This window comes from Aotus nancymaae, unplaced genomic scaffold (genome assembly GCF_030222135.1).
Source record: "Aotus nancymaae isolate 86718 unplaced genomic scaffold, 86718_ANA_hifiasm-v0.15.2.pri h1tg000067l, whole genome shotgun sequence".
Taxonomy (NCBI): Eukaryota; Metazoa; Chordata; class Mammalia; order Primates; family Aotidae; genus Aotus; species Aotus nancymaae.
The window spans coordinates 6,994,172-7,012,679 of record NW_026988482.1 but is presented as its reverse complement, the minus strand read 5'-3'; the positions used below and the strand labels follow the sequence as shown (position 1 = coordinate 7,012,679).

The 18,508-nt window shown below is 42.8% G+C and overlaps 1 protein-coding gene across 5 annotated transcripts in view; it reads left to right on the top strand.

Moving 5' to 3' along the window:
* IGF2BP2 (insulin like growth factor 2 mRNA binding protein 2) overlaps positions 1-18,508 on the top strand; it is a 179,472-nt gene that overhangs the window by 115,113 nt on the left and 45,851 nt on the right. For all 5 annotated transcript variants that reach the window (XR_010338942.1, XR_010338941.1, XM_021674467.2 and 2 more), the window contains exons 3-4: positions 14,013-14,061; positions 15,666-15,717. Coding sequence is in view for 3 of the 5 variants with exons in the window: in XM_021674467.2 (XP_021530142.1) it covers positions 14,013-14,061; positions 15,666-15,717 (101 nt within the window). In the remaining 2 variants the exon portion in view is untranslated. The remainder of the gene's footprint in view (positions 1-14,012; positions 14,062-15,665; positions 15,718-18,508) is intronic.

The following is an 18,508-nucleotide window of genomic DNA, read 5'->3' as shown; positions in this document are numbered from 1 at the left end:
TTGGATAAATGATGCAGAAAATATCGTTGAAAGAATTCCAGGCAGGGCACAGTGGCTGACACCTGTAATCCCAGCACTTTGGGAGGCCAAGGTGGGCAGATCACCTGAGGTCAGGAGTTTGAGACCAGGCTGACCAACATGGAGAAACCACATCTCTACTAAAAATACAAAATTAGCTGGGCATAGTGGCACATGCCTGTATCCCAGCTACTCAGGAGGCTGAGGCAGGAGAATTGCTTGAACCCAGGAGCTGAGATCATGCCATTGTACTCCATCCTGGGCAAGAAGAGCAAAGCTCCGTCTCCAAAAAAAAATTCCAAAACTATGTTGGGCAGAAAAATCATTGTTCAAATAAGTAAATGGTTTTCTAAGACCATTACTTTGATGGCAGCCTTATTCATGTGTACTAAAAAAATAAAAGTTCTGGTGGTGTTTTTTTGTAATCAGTCACCTTATTCAATAATACCCTCTACTAACCTAAAACATTCCTAATATATTTAATGGATCTATTTTTTATGCTTTCAAGAAGTGTGGTAAACACCTGTTAAAAACAGAAGAGTATTAGAATAGTAGTTGGAGAGCTGCTTTTAAGATAAAGAGGCATTTAATTTGTTGGTTAAGTGGACCTGGCAGCCACATGTCAAAAAGAAGTGAGGAATTAGGCCAGACATGGTGGCTTATGCCTGTAATCACAGCACTTTTGGAGGCCGAGGCAGGCGGATCACCTGAGGTCAAGAGTTCGAGACCAGCCTGGCCAACATGGCAAAACCCTGTCTCTACTAAAGATACAAAAATTAGCCGGGTGTGGTGGCAGGTGCCTGTAATCCCAGCTACTTGGGAGGCTGAGGCAGGGGACTCTCTTGAACCCAGGAGGTAGAGGTTGCAGTGAGTTAAGACACCATGCCTTTGCACTCCAGCCTGGGCAACAAGAATGAAACTCCATTTCAAAAAAAAAGAGAGGGGCGGGGGGAATCATCAGAAGACTGTCCTGATGGTGGGATATTCACAGCCACAGAACAGGGTAGAGGTATACTTGCACTGTGAATTTCAGAGCTGGCAAGTTGTCTTGTCTGAGGATGAAAAGCCGGTAAGAAGAAAATAGCTTCTGAGAAGAAAGTTAGTGCTGCTGGCTGTGCTCACCTGTCTCCCAGTGTTGGCCTGGTGTCCACTGACTCTGTGTGGGGGCATGATGATTCGTGTCTGGGTCTTGGTGAAAGGTTTATCACCCTTGTGGTTTAACTCAGGAAATAGGAAGTCTTTGCCACTGGTTCTTGCCAACCTGTCCAGCCTGTTGTCTTGCCTTTCCTTGGAAGCATTCTTTCCACCTCTCAAACCAGAGGACCTGAGATTCCTCAGACTCTGCCTCATTCCCTTACTTAGAATGTCTTTCCTGACCCCTCTATGCTCTTGCTCTTCCCTTCGGCCTATCCTGCATCCCCTTCCTCAGGGCTTTGCTGAGGCATTGCCTCTCCTGGATCCCTGCCAGGTTTCCCCTCCTGTCTGTCTGGCCACTCAGGCACCCTCCGGCGTGGTGCAGGCTCGTCTCTTCACAGCACGGCATGTGAGGTGCACTCCCACTAACTTGCCTCCTGGTTGGGAGCAGGTTGTTCACACTGTCTTTCTGGTATCTAACATAGTAAATACTTGGTAAGGGTTTGTGGAATAAATGAAATGAATGAAGTTAAGAAAGCCAGTAGTCACCTGCCTGAATACTGAGAAAAAGCAAGGAAGCCTCCCAAAGTGCTGGGATTACAGACCTGAGCCGCCGCACCCGGCCGGGCCACTTTGCGCATGTGTGAGCATGTCTTGGAAGATAAACTAGAAGTGAAATCCTGGAAGTGGAGCAGTTACTCGGCTGTGCATTTGTAACATCAACGCACGATGCAATGCTGGTTTCCCTATGTATCTGAAAACATGGAGCTATCAAACTTTGTGATTTCTGCCCATCTGTAGGTGAAAAATACTATCTTTTCTGCACTTTATGAATGAGGGTGGTCTAAGTCTCGCTCTGTTTCCCAGGCTAGAGTGTACATGATCTTGGCTCACTGCAACCTTCACCTTCCCGGGTTCAAGGGATTCTCGTGCCTCAACCTCCCGAGTAACTGAGGCTACAGGCGCCTGCCACATGGATGGCTAATTTTTCTATTTTTAGTAAAGATGGGATTTCACCATGTTGGCTAGACTGGTCCTGAACTCCTGACCTCACGTGATCCTCCCGCCTTGGCCTCCCAAAGTGCTGGGATTACAGGCGTGAGCCACCACACCCGGCCGGCCTTTTTTTACTTTCTCCAGAGTATCTCTTCCTGTAACAGAGGAAACTTCAGGGAGTTAAATGCCAAGGGGCAGACTCTGGGTGTTGGGAAAAGCTTCCCTGACACCTTTCTGGAGCAATGGAGGTGTCCCATGCTGTTACAAACACAGTACCTTCCCCAGCTTTAACTTTGTCACCGTGTGTGCAAACAGTGACTCTATGATGCCATTTACTAGCTGCTATTACACTATAAGCCTACTGTGCAGAAATAGGCATTTAAAGATATTTGGTTCACTTTTAGCACAAAAATCTTTAAAAATTCTAAAAATTGCCTAGGAAAAAGCAAGGAGTTGGATTGAGTAACCAACTCAAAAATACGTTCTATTGCTTTATTGAAATTAAGTCAAGTTCTCAGAATTGCTGAGATCAATATTGCCCTATTTTTGTTCTGTTCACTACTATACCCCAACACCGTAAGTGCTTAGCCTATCATGGGTCCTTAGTAAACATTTATTTAATAAATTTGGAAAAACTTTTAGTTTAATCTTAGAGATCATCCCATTCTCCAAAATCAGGTGAAATGTCTATTAACCTCGAGTCAAAACATTTGGGTACAGGTGGTTTGGATTGTTTATTCCACCTGACCCTCAGCTAGGTGAGAGGGTGCTCTCTTGTGTGAGGTGGGAGATACTGTTTGATTTATATGGCAAGAGGAAGGAGCAAGTGATTTGGACAGTCCTCTCCTGTCTTTCCTGCTTTCTTGGGGTTTAGGGCTATATTACAGATGAATTTAATTTTCCTTCATCACTGTAACTATAATGAATAAGATCAACATCTGTTATAACTGGTGGGAATAGTTTCTTCTTTTCAGAAGTAAACTGCTGTCACTTTATCACTCATAAACTGGAAATAAAAGAAATTGGCTTGTGTGAAGACCAGCGTCTTCAGTAAGCACATGTTACTCTTACAGTCTAAAGACAGGATGTGGGATGGAGTGGGCCAGGAGAAAGAAGCAGCGGCCAGCAGCAAATGCCCCTGGGGAACTTGCTGATTGCTGCGCACATGCTGTGCTCCAGACGCTGCCTGGGCTGAAGAGGAAGAAAACAGAAAAAGACACAGGTAGTACGGGAGGAAGGAAATAAACAGATTCAAGTGCTGTTTGGAAAACTAAAGAGAATAATTTTTTGAAAACTAATTGACAAGATGGATGGTACAGTTGATTGGGCACGTGACTCTCTTGGCCTTTACAAAGATGGTTCTGTATTTACCATGTGCCACACAAGGCAAACATTTATATACTTAGATGATAACTTGTGTTATATTGTGTTTGTACGTGTTATTTATCTGAGCTCAAATGATTATGTGTAAATATTTGTTTTTACCCTAGTTAGTCTTAATTATATAGATTATGAGTTGAGGACCGTATAAGGATGATTAATCACTTCTCTAGAAACACCATTCGGTTTTGTTAACTGGAATCTTCATCACAACAGAATTAAAACATTAAAGAAAATGCTTTAGGTTTTTATTCTGTTTAGATCTTGAAAAACTGAAAGCAGGCATGCAGATTTTTGGCTCATAAAAATTCAGCCTTTGCTGGGCGCAGTGGCTCACACCTGTAATCCCAGCACTTTGGGAGGTCGAGGCAGGTGGATCATGAGGTCAGGAGTTCAAAACCAGCCTGGCCAACATGGTGAAACCCCGTCTCTACTAAAAATACAAAAATTAGCTGGGCGTGATGGTGGGCACCTATAATCTCAGCTACTCGGGAGACTGAGGCGGGAGAATCGCTTGAACCCAGGAGACGGAGGTTGCAGTGAGCTGAGACTGTGCCATTGCACTCCAGCCTGGTGACAGAGTGAGACTCCATCTTAAAAACAAGCCAACAACCAACCTCAGCCTTACATCTCAGTCTCACTTCCTGAGTCCAAATGCATGTTTGTACTCAAGCACACATGAATGTTCTTGCTCTTCTGAGGACTTTGTTTAGCTTTCTGGGATTCATGCCACCCTTCCCTATACAGCAATCCATGCTTTGAGGAAGGTTCTCAAACTTGATCTGGCCCCTCGAAGCTCGGCTCGGCCCTGATTGGGGCCAGGGATAAGCAGGTATTTCTTGGGTCGCCATTTCACCCTCAGGCCCTTCCATACAGCCGTGTGCCAGGAGAGCCTGACTGTTGACCAGCAGTCGGCTAATCCGTGAAGGAGTTTACTAGTTAATACCTTTATCACCCTCTCTGAAGTGCATTTATATTTAAGTAAATCCTCTTGAGGAGCAAAGAATGAGCCACCGCAGTGAAGTTTCCAAAATAACCCTTCCTGGAGTTGCTTTTGGTCAGTGGCTCTACACTGCAGTTGATGCTGAGAAGGAAAAGCTGGACATCCTTCCCAAGGCGCATTTTCTTAGCATTTGACAGTGGAGAGGGACCTGTTGACTAGAATTCATCAAACTAAAATACCTGCCTGAAATGTAAACTTTGTTTTGGTGAATTAATAATTCCAGTGACATTTAAAGAGCAAAACTTTAAATGTGTGGAGACCACAAGTCAAAAATACCCACTTCCTAACTGAGAGACTTAGACAAAGGACTCATCAGATCCTCAGTGTATTTATCTGAAAAATGGGAATAACAACACCTACTTCAAAAGGGTGAGGCTTAAATGAGATACTTAGCACCGATACATAGTAACGGTGATTTGGGAAAACCTTCATGCTAAACACACTGTGAAGAATGTTTTGGGTGTACCTCGGAAATGTTATTAGACTTCATCAAATAAAATAAATTGAGAAATAGGGAAAAGATACTGTTCAGTGAAGCCCATGGAGAAGTCCTAGTAAAACTTGAGCTAAAACTACATTTTTTTTTCTCTACATTGCACAAAGTGAGTTGAGGAGAGGGATGGTGGAAGAGAGAGATGGTATTGTCATAGGGAATTATACACAAATCTTGATAAGGATAATCACAATTTTTTTGTGTCAGAGTTTTTGTTTGATTTCCAAATGAGGTATTTGACTCCCCTTCCCCCAAAAAGGTATCATCTTTCATCTTTCTTGGAATAATATAGATTTTTAGTCTTCCTTCAGTTCACATAGTTGTGCTATTTGCCACTACTCCAGTAAAAGTAGCCCCTTCGTTAAACACTGAATATAAATTTTAAATAACAGAATTGTAGATAGTGATGTCCTTTTTAAAGAGCTAAAATATTGAATCTCAGCCAAACACAGTGGCTCCTGCCTGTAATCCCAGCACTTTGGGAGACTGAGGCAGGTGGATCGTTTGAGACCAGCCTGGGCAACATGGAGAAACCCTGTCTTTAATAAAAATATAAAAATTTAGCCAGAGGTGGTGGCACATGCCTGTTGTCCCAGCTACTCAGGAGGCTGAGGTGGAAGAATCACCAGAGCCTGGGACGCTGAGACTGCAGTGAGCCAAGATCACGCCACTACATTCCAGCCTGGGTGACTGGAGTGAGACGTTATCTCAAAAAAAAAAAAAAAAAAAAAAGGATCTCTGAGAAATCTGGTACTCTATTTCACTAGAACAGTGCATGAGGCTTTCAATCTATAAATAAGCATGCTGATTCTTTTTAGTGGGAAGTGGTTTTAACCTTCCTGTTATGGTTCTATAAATCAAAAGATTTATAGAATCCTGAAGGTGGAATGAAACATAATGGTCATTTCATGCAAGTTCTGCTCTAACCCAGTCGGGGAATTTCTTCATCTTGTCCAGCAGTAACCATCCAACCAGTCTTCTCACAGACATCTAAACATCATCTAACGATCCATTGACTTTTCTCCTTTCACTTTTTTTTTTTTTTTTGGGAGAGAGAGAGGGTCTCACTTGGTTGTCCAGGCTGGAGTCTAGTGGCAAAGTCACAGCTTTCAGCAGCCTTTACCTCCCAGGCTCAAGTGATCCTTGCACCTCAGCCTCCCAAGTAGCTAGGACTAAAGGCATGTGCTACCATGCCTGGCTAATTTTTTAAAAAATGAATAACGGCTGGATATGGTGGCTCATGCCTGTAATCCCAGCACTTTGGGAGGCTGAGGTGGGTGGATCATGAGGTCAGGAGTTCCAGACCAGCCTGGCCAATATGGTGAAACCCCATCTCTACTAAAAATACAAAAATTAGCCAGGCATGGTGGCACACACCTGTAGTCCCAGCTACTCAGGAGGCTGAGGCCAGAGAATCATTTGAACCTGGAAGGCGGATATTACAATGAGCCAGGATCGTGCCACTGTACTCCAGCCTGGGCGACAGAGCAAGACTCCGTCTCAAAAAAACAAAACAAAAAATGAATAGCATTATAGAATTACTGTCTCTCTTTGTAGAGGTGAGGTCTTGCCATGTGGCCCAGGATGGTACTAAACTCCTGAGCTCAAGCTGTCCTCCCACTGTGGCCTCCCAAAATGCTGGGATTATAGGTGTGAGCCACTACACCTGGCTCCACTCCTTTCAACAGGAAACAAGAATCTTTGATGGTTTCCTCAAAAGAGAAATCTAGAGTTGTGTTAGGTCTTTTTGTGAGCTAGTAGGCCCTGAGAGGGCTGTGGGGAGGTAAATGAATTACAGTCTCAGACTATTGCTTTTTGCTGTAGTCTAAAAGTTTATGTCCCTACCAAATTCTTTTCTTTTTTTAAAGATGGGATTTCACCATCATGGCCAGGCTGGTCTTGAACTCCTAACCTCAGGTGATCCACCCACCTTGGCCTCCCAACGTGCTAGGATTACAGGCATGAGCCACCACGCCCGGTGCTACCAAATTCTTACATTGAAATCCTTACCCCCAAGGTGTTCGTATGAAGGGGCTTGGGGAGTTCATTATATCATGAAGGTAGAACCCTCATGAAGGGGATTAGTACCCTTATAAAATAGACCCCAGAGAGGTATCCAGTCCTTTCTCCATCCAGAGACACAGCTAGATAGCACCTTCTATGAGGAACAGGCCCTTAGCAGACAGCAAATCTGCTGATGCCTTGATCTTGGACTTCACACCCTCCAGAACTGAGAAACATATTTCTGTTTATAAGCTGCCTCAGTGTGTGGAGTTTTGTTATGGTAGCCCAAAGGGACCAAGACACATTAACTGATTTTTTTTTTCCTGTATTATTCAAACAGTGATCTTTCATGTATTCCTGTCTCTGAATGCTCAGGCAGCATGAGTTGTGAGGGCTGTTCTGGGGCTTATGGTTTTGTGAACATGAGTTTATAGGGCAAGGGAAGTTACTGGGTTTATAACTGCAATTCTCCTGGATCAAAACCCTTTGCAGCAGGTCACCACAGTATTTGATTTAATCCTTTCATGATTTGGCTCATGCTACTAATAGTCACAATGATTTATGTTTAACATTTGTTTTTTTCTCTCAAAAAAAAAAAAAAGTGACTTAGACAATTTTTTTCATTGACTGACTTAGTCTCTGTGACCCTCCTGTGTGGTGTGTGGGTTTGAGAGAAAGAGAGACCTGTAAGAGACAGTTGGGCTGGGAGTGGTGGCTCGTGTCTTTAATCCCAGCACTTCGGGAGGCCAAGATGGGCTGATTGTCTAAGCCCAGGAGTTGAAAACTAGCCGGGGCAGTGTGGCGAAACCCCATCTCTACAAAAACTACAAAAAATAGCTGGGCATGTGGCTCAGGCCTGTAGTCCCAGCTGCTCAGAAAGCTGAGGTGGGAAGGTCACTTGAGCCCAGGGGGTCAAGGCTGCAGTGAGCTGAGATCACACCACTGCACTCCAGCATGGATGACAGAACAAGACCCTGTCTCAAAAAAAAAAAAAAAAAAAAAAGACAGCTAGGGAGAGGATTGGACTTGGCTATCACTGGTGATTTATTTGCTTCCTTGAGCAGCCCTAGATCCTAGTTCATATTTAGCACAGTATGCCCCTTGTACAGAATAACCAGAAGTTTTTAGGGGAACTTTCAAATTAGTGAGATATAGGAAATACACACTAATGAGCATGTGCAATAGACTGGAATCTGACTGCAGCACTAGAGGAGAGGAGGGCTGGAAGCGCTGGTGGTTTTTGGCCCGGCTCGGAGTTGGTTAGCGTACCTGCCTCTCTTTACAGATAATGCACATAAGGAAATCCCTTGTGTCATCTGGTGGAGCTCAGAAATGCTATGGAAACAGGTGGGACCTAGTTCAGTAAAATCCTCCTTTGAACCCCAAAGGACACTCTCACAAGGCCCTCTGTGCTTTCTATGTTGCCTCTGTTGCCCAAAAGTTACCTGGGAATCCTCAAGTTCCTACACGCTGGGTTCCCAGAATTCATGTTAATTTATTCTCTCCTCAGACCCACAGCATAGCCAAGGCTTGGGTTAGAGTTCTCAAGGTAGCTGATCAGACTTGTGGCTAATTGACCATATGCCTGAAAACTGTGGCATTACCCTCCCCACATGAAAGCAGGTCTTTTACCTTTTTTTTTTTTTTAAATAACACAGATGAAATGGTTCTTCATTTTCACAAGGTTCCTCAATAATTAAATATGATTTTATTTTCCCAGCTGATTGCCCACTTTAAGCAACAAATTCTACCATGACTAAATAATTTCTGCCAGGCCCTTGAAATTCATAACAGTGGACATTTAGCGGATCTGAAATTGACTCAGAACCTTCTGTTACCTCTGGGCATTTATAGCACAAAAATAACATAAATATAACATGAAAGGTATGCTGAGGCATTTATATGTTGAAAGTCCTTGGAACCCATCAACTATAAATCGGTTAGATAAGCTGGAGTTACATATATTTTATTCTGTAGTTCTTTACAGTTGGATACATGTGTACTGTATCCTTTACAGTTAGTACACATGTGTACTGTAATCACCAATTAACCAGAATATAGATTCAGTGAAGGTAGCCAGTTCCCCAGCCAAGCAGGATGGCTCTAGGGCAGCATTATGAGTTTCCTGGTAGGAGGCCCTTTCCCACACTCTTAGTTTACTTGAACATGAGAGTGGGAAGTCTTGAGTTCCTGAATCTGAGAGCCACAGGGAAAGGGCCTATATATTTGTATTAAAGAGCACTGTTTGCTTGACTTCAGGTCTCATTCTGCTTCCAGTTAAAATGAAGGTGAAATAAAGCCATGTTCCTTTTATTTTATTTTATTTTTTTTGAGATAGAGTTTCACTCTTGTTGCCCAGGCTGGAGTGCAACGGTGCGATCTTGGCTCACTGCAACCTCCGCCTCCCAGGTTGAAGTGATTCTCCTGCCTCGGCTTTCCGAGTAGCTGGGATTACAGGCATGTGCCACAATGCCTGGTTAATTTTGTATTTTTAGTAGAGACAAGGTTTCTCCATGTTGGTCAGGCTGGTCCCAAACTCCTGACCTCAGGTGATCTGCCCATCTCAGCCTCCCAAAATGTTGGGCTTACAGGTAAGAGCCACTGTGCCCGGTCTTGCTCTTTTTCCTTTTGTTTGAAGGTGAGCTGAGGGGGTTGAAGGCTCATTCTGGCACACTTGTGAACTACAGGTGAAAGGACTTGGTGGGGCAGGAGTGTTTAAAGATAGAGATGGGGAAGAGGCAGCACCAGGGGGTCAAGAAAGGCAGGAGTAGCCATCTCCTTGTGTTTAAAAAATGACTGGCAGCCAGGCGAGGAGTGGATGGGAGAGGAGGAGGTGCAGGCCAAAGACGGAGGGACAGCTGGGAGATGGCTTTTATAGTTCTGTGGCAATGAGGATAAAAAATGCCTTTTACCTATAATTACAGAAGCTTGGTTTCATTTTTTAACGTATTGGAACAGCTGGGTGCAGTGGCTTACACCTGTAATCCCAGTACTTTGGGAGGCCGAGACGGATGGATCACAAGGTCAGGAGTTCGAGACCAACCTGACCAACATGGTGAAACCTTGTCTCTACTAAAAATACAAAATTAGCCAGGTGTGGTGGTACGCGCCTGTAATCCCAGCTACTCAGGAGGCTGAGGCAGGAGAATCGCTTGAACCCGGGAGGTGAAGGTTGCAGTGAGCAGAGATTGCGCCGTTGCACTCCAGCCTGGGCAACAGAGTAAGACTTCGTCTCCAAATATATATGAACTGTGAAATTATTTTTTTAAGGGACAAAGAATTATTTTCCTATTACCAATCACTTTCCTAAGTTACTATGTGTTTGGCTTTTTTAAAGCACAGCACAGTTTTAGGGAGAAAGATCCATATTCTCATTTGAGACTGAGCCAGATACTTTCCTTTCTTGTCTAAAGAGGGAAACGAATACCTCCTTCCTTCTCCTGTTGACTGCCAGGCAAGGAAAAAATAGACAATTTGTTTTCCTGGGTGGAGTCAGCAGCAGAAGTGCTCTTCTCAGCCCCTGTGTACAAGACTCTGAGCTAGACGGTGGAATCGTAAATAAGGAACCTGACCTTGAGGAAATCACTGCGGGGGTTGAGGGGACAGCACTAGCAGATAAGTAATTATGGCAAAGAGTGAGCTGCTAGAAAAGCTGAAAAGTACAGAAGAAACAGTTCTTTCTGGAGATGTTCTGGAAAGCTCAGCGGGGGTTGTATGTGAGCTGCGTTTTGAAGGACACACAGAAGTTCCTCTGGGGAAGAAGGGAACAGGCCTCCTGGGTACCCGGATGAGAAGTCATGCTGTCCAGATGATGCCACAGGAGTCAGCAGATCTCAGAGGTCCTAATTGCTCATGACCCCAGAAGATAATCCCTCAGAATAATCTCCCAAATGACTGACTGAACTCCAGGTTAGTTCATTCTACCGTAGTGATCTCCATTTCTCTTTTTAGTTCTCAGTTCTTTTTCTTCCTGTCCATCCTGATCTGAGATTAGAGGTGCTACAGTCTAGCTTTTTAGAGATTGTTCCTCCAAGTGTCCAGCTTAACAAAGCAGGACATTCCCAGTTACTGAACTGATGTGTAGTCTTTAGCTGAACTGTTACAGGCAAATGCCATTGTTTTAGATACATTCAGTTAGTATTTGGGGTAGTCAGCACTGGGCAGAGTTTCTCTACTTTTGCACTATGAATGAAGGGTTTGCCAAATAAATTAATAGTTCTGTGGCAGTGGGGATAAGGAATGCCTTTTACTTGTATTAGATTTCAAGAATAAGAAATAAGATTTCGAGAATACCTAGTGTAACTATGGAGAAAATGAGATTTAAAAATTAGAAGTAGCCAAAATAAAAGTATCGTTTTACCAACCAAATCTGTTTGGTGCTCCCTTTTTCTGTGCATTTACACATACACATATCGAGTAACAGGTAATTTGGCTTTGTGCTTTCTAAAAGCAGGATCAACTTGGTCTGTAATTACCTCTTTTCTTCTAACAGCAGACTTGCAGAGTTTTCTATGACAGTGCATGATTGTCGACTTCATTTTTAAGAGCTGTATAATATTCTGTATTAGGCCCTATTAGGATATATGTATTCATCTCTGGTGAGTATTTAGATTGTATGCGATCTTTGTTACAAATAATGTTACAGTAGCTGTCTTTGTTCACATCTCTTTGTGCTCATTCATGAGTTTCTTCCAATAGAATATCTACCAGTAAATAGTTGCTTAGCAGTTGGAGTCAATGTTTATTATATTTGGATATAACGAAAATATTTTTCTTTAGAAATGTTTTCTTGAAAATGTGGACGCCTTTTTCTACAAACTGTTAGGCTTGGTGACATCTTCCATAGACAATTTCCATGTAGCCACTGTATGGGTGCTGGCAGTTTTATTCTGAACTATTGCCAAGGGCTACGTCAGGAATTAGCCTTTACAGCATAGAGGTAGAAATTAGTTCTTGATTCTTTTTCCTCCTTTCCATCCGGATACACAGTTAGTGATTCTGTATGGTCATTAAAGCAGCCCTAGTAAAGCATGAATACATTCACATTTAAAAAAAACAGACAATACTGAAGGAGTATGTGGGAGCTGGAACAGAGGGGTTGTCCTCATGACATTCCATAAAAAGGAACTGACAAACCTGGAGCCCCTCATTTAATTCATTATTTCCCCATTTATTTCTTCCATCTCTGTACCTCTCTTTGTGTCTCTCTCTCCTTTCTTTGAGACGGACTTTCACTCTTGCTGCCCAGGCGAGAGTGTAATGTTGCGATCTCGGCTCACTGCAACCTCTGCCTCCCGGGTTCAAGTGATTCTCCTGCCCCAGCCTCCCGAGTATCTGGGATTACAGGCACATGCCACCACACCTGGCTAATTTTATATTTTTAGTAGAGATGGGGTTTCTCCATGTTGGTCAGACGGTCTTGAACTCCCGTCCTCAGGTGATCCACCCGCCTCGGCCTCCCAAAGTGCTGAGATTTCAGGCGTGAGCTGCCATGCCCATTAAAGCCCTGGAGAAGCATGTGACTGTGTACGGCCACTCTTTGGTACCTCTGAGCCCACGAGGTGGTACACCATGGTCACCACATCTCTTTTCTGGCAGCCGCCTAAAATGGGTATTTATAGGATTTCAGTGTCAAGCTCTTCTACTAAAACCACCTCTCTGACATTTAAATGCTTTCTTTCCAGGATCCAGCATGTTCTCAAACGATTTAAAAAAATGTACATAACTTACACTGTTCTTTTTTCTGTTTAATTTCAATACTTAAAAACAAGAAACAATATAAATCATTCAAACCTTTCAGACCAGCAGATGTCTTGGGGAAAGCCTCTGAATGAAAAGGCCCAAATGTCTATTAGCAGGCGATAGGTTAAATACACTTCAGGATATCTATGTAATTGTGAAATAGAAAGAGGAAGCTCTCGACCTCTATATATCTCAATATAGAAAGATCTCAAGAATAGGACTGTTAAGGGAAAAAAGCAGGATGCAGAGAGTGTGTAGAATATGCAGATATTTCTATAAGAAAAGGGGAAAATATGAAAATGTATTCATATTTGCTATTTGCATAAAGAATCTGAAGGATACACAAATAACGTGTAAAAAGTATTTATTTCTGGTAAAAGAAGGGGGTGGTGAGACTTTTCACAGTATAACTTTTTATAGTGTTTTAATTTTTGAATTAGAACTGTATTACCTATTCAGAAATAAAAATATTTCTAAATGACATTTTGCATTGTTAGATAAGGGGGCAACTAAATCTGATCTTGTTGAAACCCACTATCTGACCTCTCCTGTCCTGTTTGAGCCTAGGTACCCTTTGGGGTAGGGTCAGTTGCAGGCTGAGGAGGAAGGGGATAATTCTATAAATAGAATCTGTATGATGACTTAAATTCTAACTACTTTGGTAAGAAATTGAAAGACGAGTCTGTATTTAAATTATTGTTTTTTTTTTTTTAATCTTGGGATTTCTTGGGGCTTTGTGTTTTTCGTTTTTGTTTTCCAAAGTAATTGAAAACTTTATAACATGTTCATGAAGCCCACATAGTGGCTCACACCTGTAATCCAGCATTTCGGTAGGCTGAGGTGGGTGGATCACTTGAGGTCAGGAGTTCGAGACCAGCCTGACCAACATGGTGAAACCCTGTCTCTACTAAAAATACAAAAATTAGCCGGGCGTGCTGGTGCGTGCCTGTAATCTCAGCTACTTGGGAGGCTGAGGCAGGAGAATCGCTTGAACCCGGGAGGTGGAGGTTGCAGTGAGCTGAGACCACACCACCTGCACTCCAGCCTTGGCAACAGAGGGAGACTCTGTCTTTAAAAAAAAAAAAAAACCCATGCTCATGATTCACAGTAGGAATTTTTGTTGATGCCATGGTGAACACAGTGAGAAAATAAACTCAAATGATGGGCTTAAGCCTGTTTTTATTATTTGCTGTAGTTTGTGTCCTGGATAAAGTGTTATAGTCTATGGTTTTATCTTTACAGGAGCAGGAAAATTCAGATTCGAAACATCCCTCCTCACCTGCAGTGGGAGGTAAGCCTGTGTCAGTTTTTGATGGGTTAATGAGACATTTCTCCCTTTTTTAGTCCCATTTTACATTTAGGTATTGGGCCTCAGAATTTCCCACAAAGCTTTTGGGTCCTGCCTCTTTCTTTTCGGTACCTTAATGTATGTGATCAGTCTTGAGTTTGGGGTCATATTTGTTCCTTTCATAGAATGTGTACTTTGATCCCTCCATGTTCTGTGTTTTCAAGTACCATGCTACCAAGCACCAGAAAACAAGCCAGGAAACCATGTATACACCTGGTTTGTGATTTGTATCTCATGGTTTGTTTGAGACAGTGTCTCACTTTGTCACCCAGGCCGGAGTGCAGTGGAGCATCATAGCTCACTCAGCCGGGTCCAGGGATCTTCCCACCCCAGCCTCCTCAGTAGCTGCAACCACAGATGCACGCCACCACGCCTGGCTCATGTTTGTATTTTTTGTAGAGATGAGGTTTTTCCCATGTTGCCCAGGCTGATCTCAAACTTGTAGGCTCAAGCAATCCCCTTGCCTTGTATCTCATGATTTTTAAAAAGATTTTTATCTTTCCAGATTATCATTTGATTAAAAAGTCAATGAAAAGGCAACAAAAGTAGAAAGGTCTTTGTTGGTTTTAGCAAATTTTTGTTTGTTTTGAATTAGTTGCTGTAACAGTTAAGATATGTTTTCAGAGTTGTAAAGCTTGTAAGATTTTTACCTTAAAATAAGAATATGGGGAGTAGCCTTACTGCATTGTTTAAAAACAAACTGCCCCATAGTTTATTCCCCAACCCAAAGAAAATCACAAAGACTTAAAGGAAATAATATTTTATCTAATGTTTTTATTACTTTTAAAAAAGAAAAAGATTATTGGCCGGGAGTGGTGGCTCACGCCTGTAATCCCAGCACTTTGGGAGGCTGAGGCAGGAGGATCACTTGAGGTCAGGAGTTTGAGACCAGCATGGCCAACATGGTGAAACCATGTCTCTACTAAAAATACAAAAATTAGCTGGGTGTGGTGACCGGCACCTGTTGTCCCAGCTACTCAGGAGGCTGAGGCAGGAGAATGCAGCACTGGAACCCAGAGGCGGAGATTGCAGTGAGCAGAGATGGCACCACTGCACTCCAGCCTGGACGACAGAGACAGACTCCATCTCAAAAACACAAAAAAACAAAAACAAAAACAAAACCTGATTACTATGGAAAATCTCAAACATACACATCTTATTACCTTGTAAAATGAAGAGATCCTTGTAAAAGAATTGTTAAGTATTTCAGGAAAGCAGAGTGAACCTTGTTCTTTATTCTGCTTCTCATTGTAAGAGTAGTGTGTTCCAGCCATCATGATGAATGTGATGGTTAACAGTTACCAAGACTCTGAAATTCTGCTGTGTAACCTTAGTGAACAGATTGTTTGGGAGGCAGTGAGCAAATGAAAGTCCCATATATTTGTTCAGTTCTGTTTTTGTGGAAGACCTGAAATATCAGTTTAATTAGATTATTCCTATAACCATCTTTTTTTTCCCTTAATTCATTTGCTGGGAGATACCACTGTACTATTTTTTGTACGTATGATCTTACCTTCCCATTCTGACATGGAAGCCTTCTCTTTTAGGTGTTGGATGGACTTTTGGCTCAGTATGGGACAGTGGAGAATGTGGAACAAGGTAATAAGTGAGGAAGTTAGCCTTTTGAGTTTTGGAGATATTACCTGTTTTTTTCTTATAGGCTGGGTCATCTCCAGCGAGAAATAGTAAGTTCCTATTTCTTTGAAACAAGCTTCCTAGAGTATATGTATGTACATCTATGTCTGAGAGATAGCTGTCTCTTTCTGTCTATGTCTGTATCGTTTTATCTTCTCGAGGAATATTATTTACAAGCTGTTTTTCACATACCGTGCAGTGTGCTCAAGCACTGGACAAACGCTGTCAGGCCAGGGTAAGCTTAATTCACTTAGGAGTAATTGGATTTACACTGTGGCTACTTTCCTTCTCCTGGGTAAGAAAAACAGATCCCTAATGCCTTGGAATGAGTGTTACCCAAAGAATAGGACTCCTATACCAATAATCCCTTGGAGTGCTTATGAAATGCAGACTCCTAGGACTTACTGCAGACCTACTGAGTAAGAGTCTTGCGGGGAAGAGCTCTTGAATCTGTATTTTAAGAAAACGCCCAAGGCCAGACATGGTGGCTCGTGCCTGTAACCTCAGGACTTTGGGAGGCACAGGCAGGCAGATCCCGTGAGGCCAGGAGTTCGAGACCAGCCTGCCCAACATGGCAAACCCTGTCTCTACTAAAAATGCAAAAATTAGCCAGGTATGGTGGCACATGCCTGTAATCCCAGCTACTTGAAAGGCTGAGGCAGGAGAATCGCTTGAGCCCAGGAGGCGGAGGTTGCAGTGCACCGAGATTACAGCACTGCACTCCAGCCTGGGTGATGGAATGAGACTCCATCTCAAAAACAAACAGAGCAAGTCCCTGAAATGATATTTGTGTGTACTCAGATTTGAGAACAACTGTCTCAGGAGCACTGCTGCAAATGCCCAGAAGATACTTTTCTTCCTGCCAGCCTCTTTTTTATCTTCTAAAGCATGAAATACTATGATTTTTAAAAGGAAAACAATGGTACCTAAAGCTGATATCTTATGTAGCTCTTTAAGAGTCCCAGAAAAGTAGATTCCAAGGTCCTGATGTGACTGGCAATAATAAGTGATAAAGATTATTTTTGCCTTGACCTAGAAAACAGAATGTAAATTCAGTCATTTACTGACGTTGAGCCCTTGAAAAAGTCACTTAACCTCACTGACTCAGTATGCACATGTGTAGAATTGAGAAAAAAATTTCTACCCTTCCTCTGTCACTGAAGAGTTGTAACACCCACAGAGAAACTTTGTAATGCATTTGTAGACAGCAGAGTCATGATTGTTCAAGTTCACTTAGGAAAAATTGTAAATAACCCATTTTCTCGCATGCGATCTATTCTGTCTGCTGGTGTAATTAATAGTTTTAAGGCAGTAATTATTCAGATATTTTCCACTCCATGAATATTAAAAATATTATTATTCAGTTTCATGCTGCTGCCTGCCCATGCCCAAAGGTAAAGGGAAAGAGCTCAGGAAGAAGACATGATTTACAAGGATTCTGTTTCTTAGTTATTATTTCCTTTGATATGGAAAACAAGCCTTTTTTTTCCTTGAGACGGAGTCTCACTCTGTCACCCAGGCTGGGGTACAGGAGCACAATCTCTACTGCCTGCAACCTCCGCCTCCCAGGTTCAAGAGATTCTCGTGCGTCAGCCTCCCCAGTAGCTAGGCTTACAAGTGAGCACCACCATGCCTGGCTAAGTTTTGAATTCTTAGTAGAGGCAGGGTTTCACCATGTTGGCCAGGCTGGCTTCAAACTCCTGGCCTCAAGTGATCCACCTACCTCGGCCTCCCAGAGTGCTGGGATTACAGGCGTGATCCACTGCGCCAGGCAGAAAAGAAGACGTTCTAATGATTGGATGGTGTAGGCAAGATGACCTTGCAGACATGAACCTGTAAAAATTACTAGTTAAGACCATATTATAAACTCAGGACATTGCTACGCAAGGAAAATATATTCCATGTCCCTGGGGCAGTTTACAGCTCCTAGGGCAGCTGTGCCCTGGAGAACCCCCAGTTTCCCCCAGACCCCCCAGCTGCCTAACAACGACAGGATAGAACTGATGGGCTGTTGTTTTGTCCTGTTACGTGAGTGATGCCTGATTCAGCAGGAAAATATTTTCAGTAGAGTTTTAGGCAACTTTATAGAACTTTCATGTCCAATGAAATAAATTATTTGAATGGAGCTTAGCTCATCGCAGAATCAAAGAACTGCCTGATTTCCTGAAGACTGACGTCTTTGAAGAACAGAACAGAGAATATGACTAAGAAGTGAGCACAGAATCTGAGAATCCTAATGGATAGCTTTATTCGGGAGGTTCAAACCCAGCCCTTCCTGGGAGTCTACAGCCTCATCTGTAGCACTGGAAAGCAACGAATAGGAAACCTTTGTGGCATTGTTTGTGTGAGCACTGAGAGAGGACAGTTATGGGCTACACTCCCCTGTTGTGTGCTGTGAGGACTTCTCTGGGTAAGCGTGAATTAAAGCGTGCTATGAACACTCAGGGCAAAGGCCAGAGCTGGGCTCGGGGTTTATGACCTGTAGTTCCCAGTGGCAGCTCTTCCTGAGCGTTACATACAACCTCCCGCAACCCAGAAAGGCTGCAGCTCCTTTAAAGTTACTTGACAAAGAGTATTTTTAACAGTAGTCCTTCAGCTTTTTGGGGTTTCAGGTCCCTTTGCAAATCTTATAAAATAATAAACCAGAAAAATTCACATTTCCACAAGTTTGAATCATTTTGGAGGGGTTTATAGAATTCTTGAATCTCAAGCATGTGTCCAGAGTTAAGAATTGTACATTAAAGAGTTTTATTAT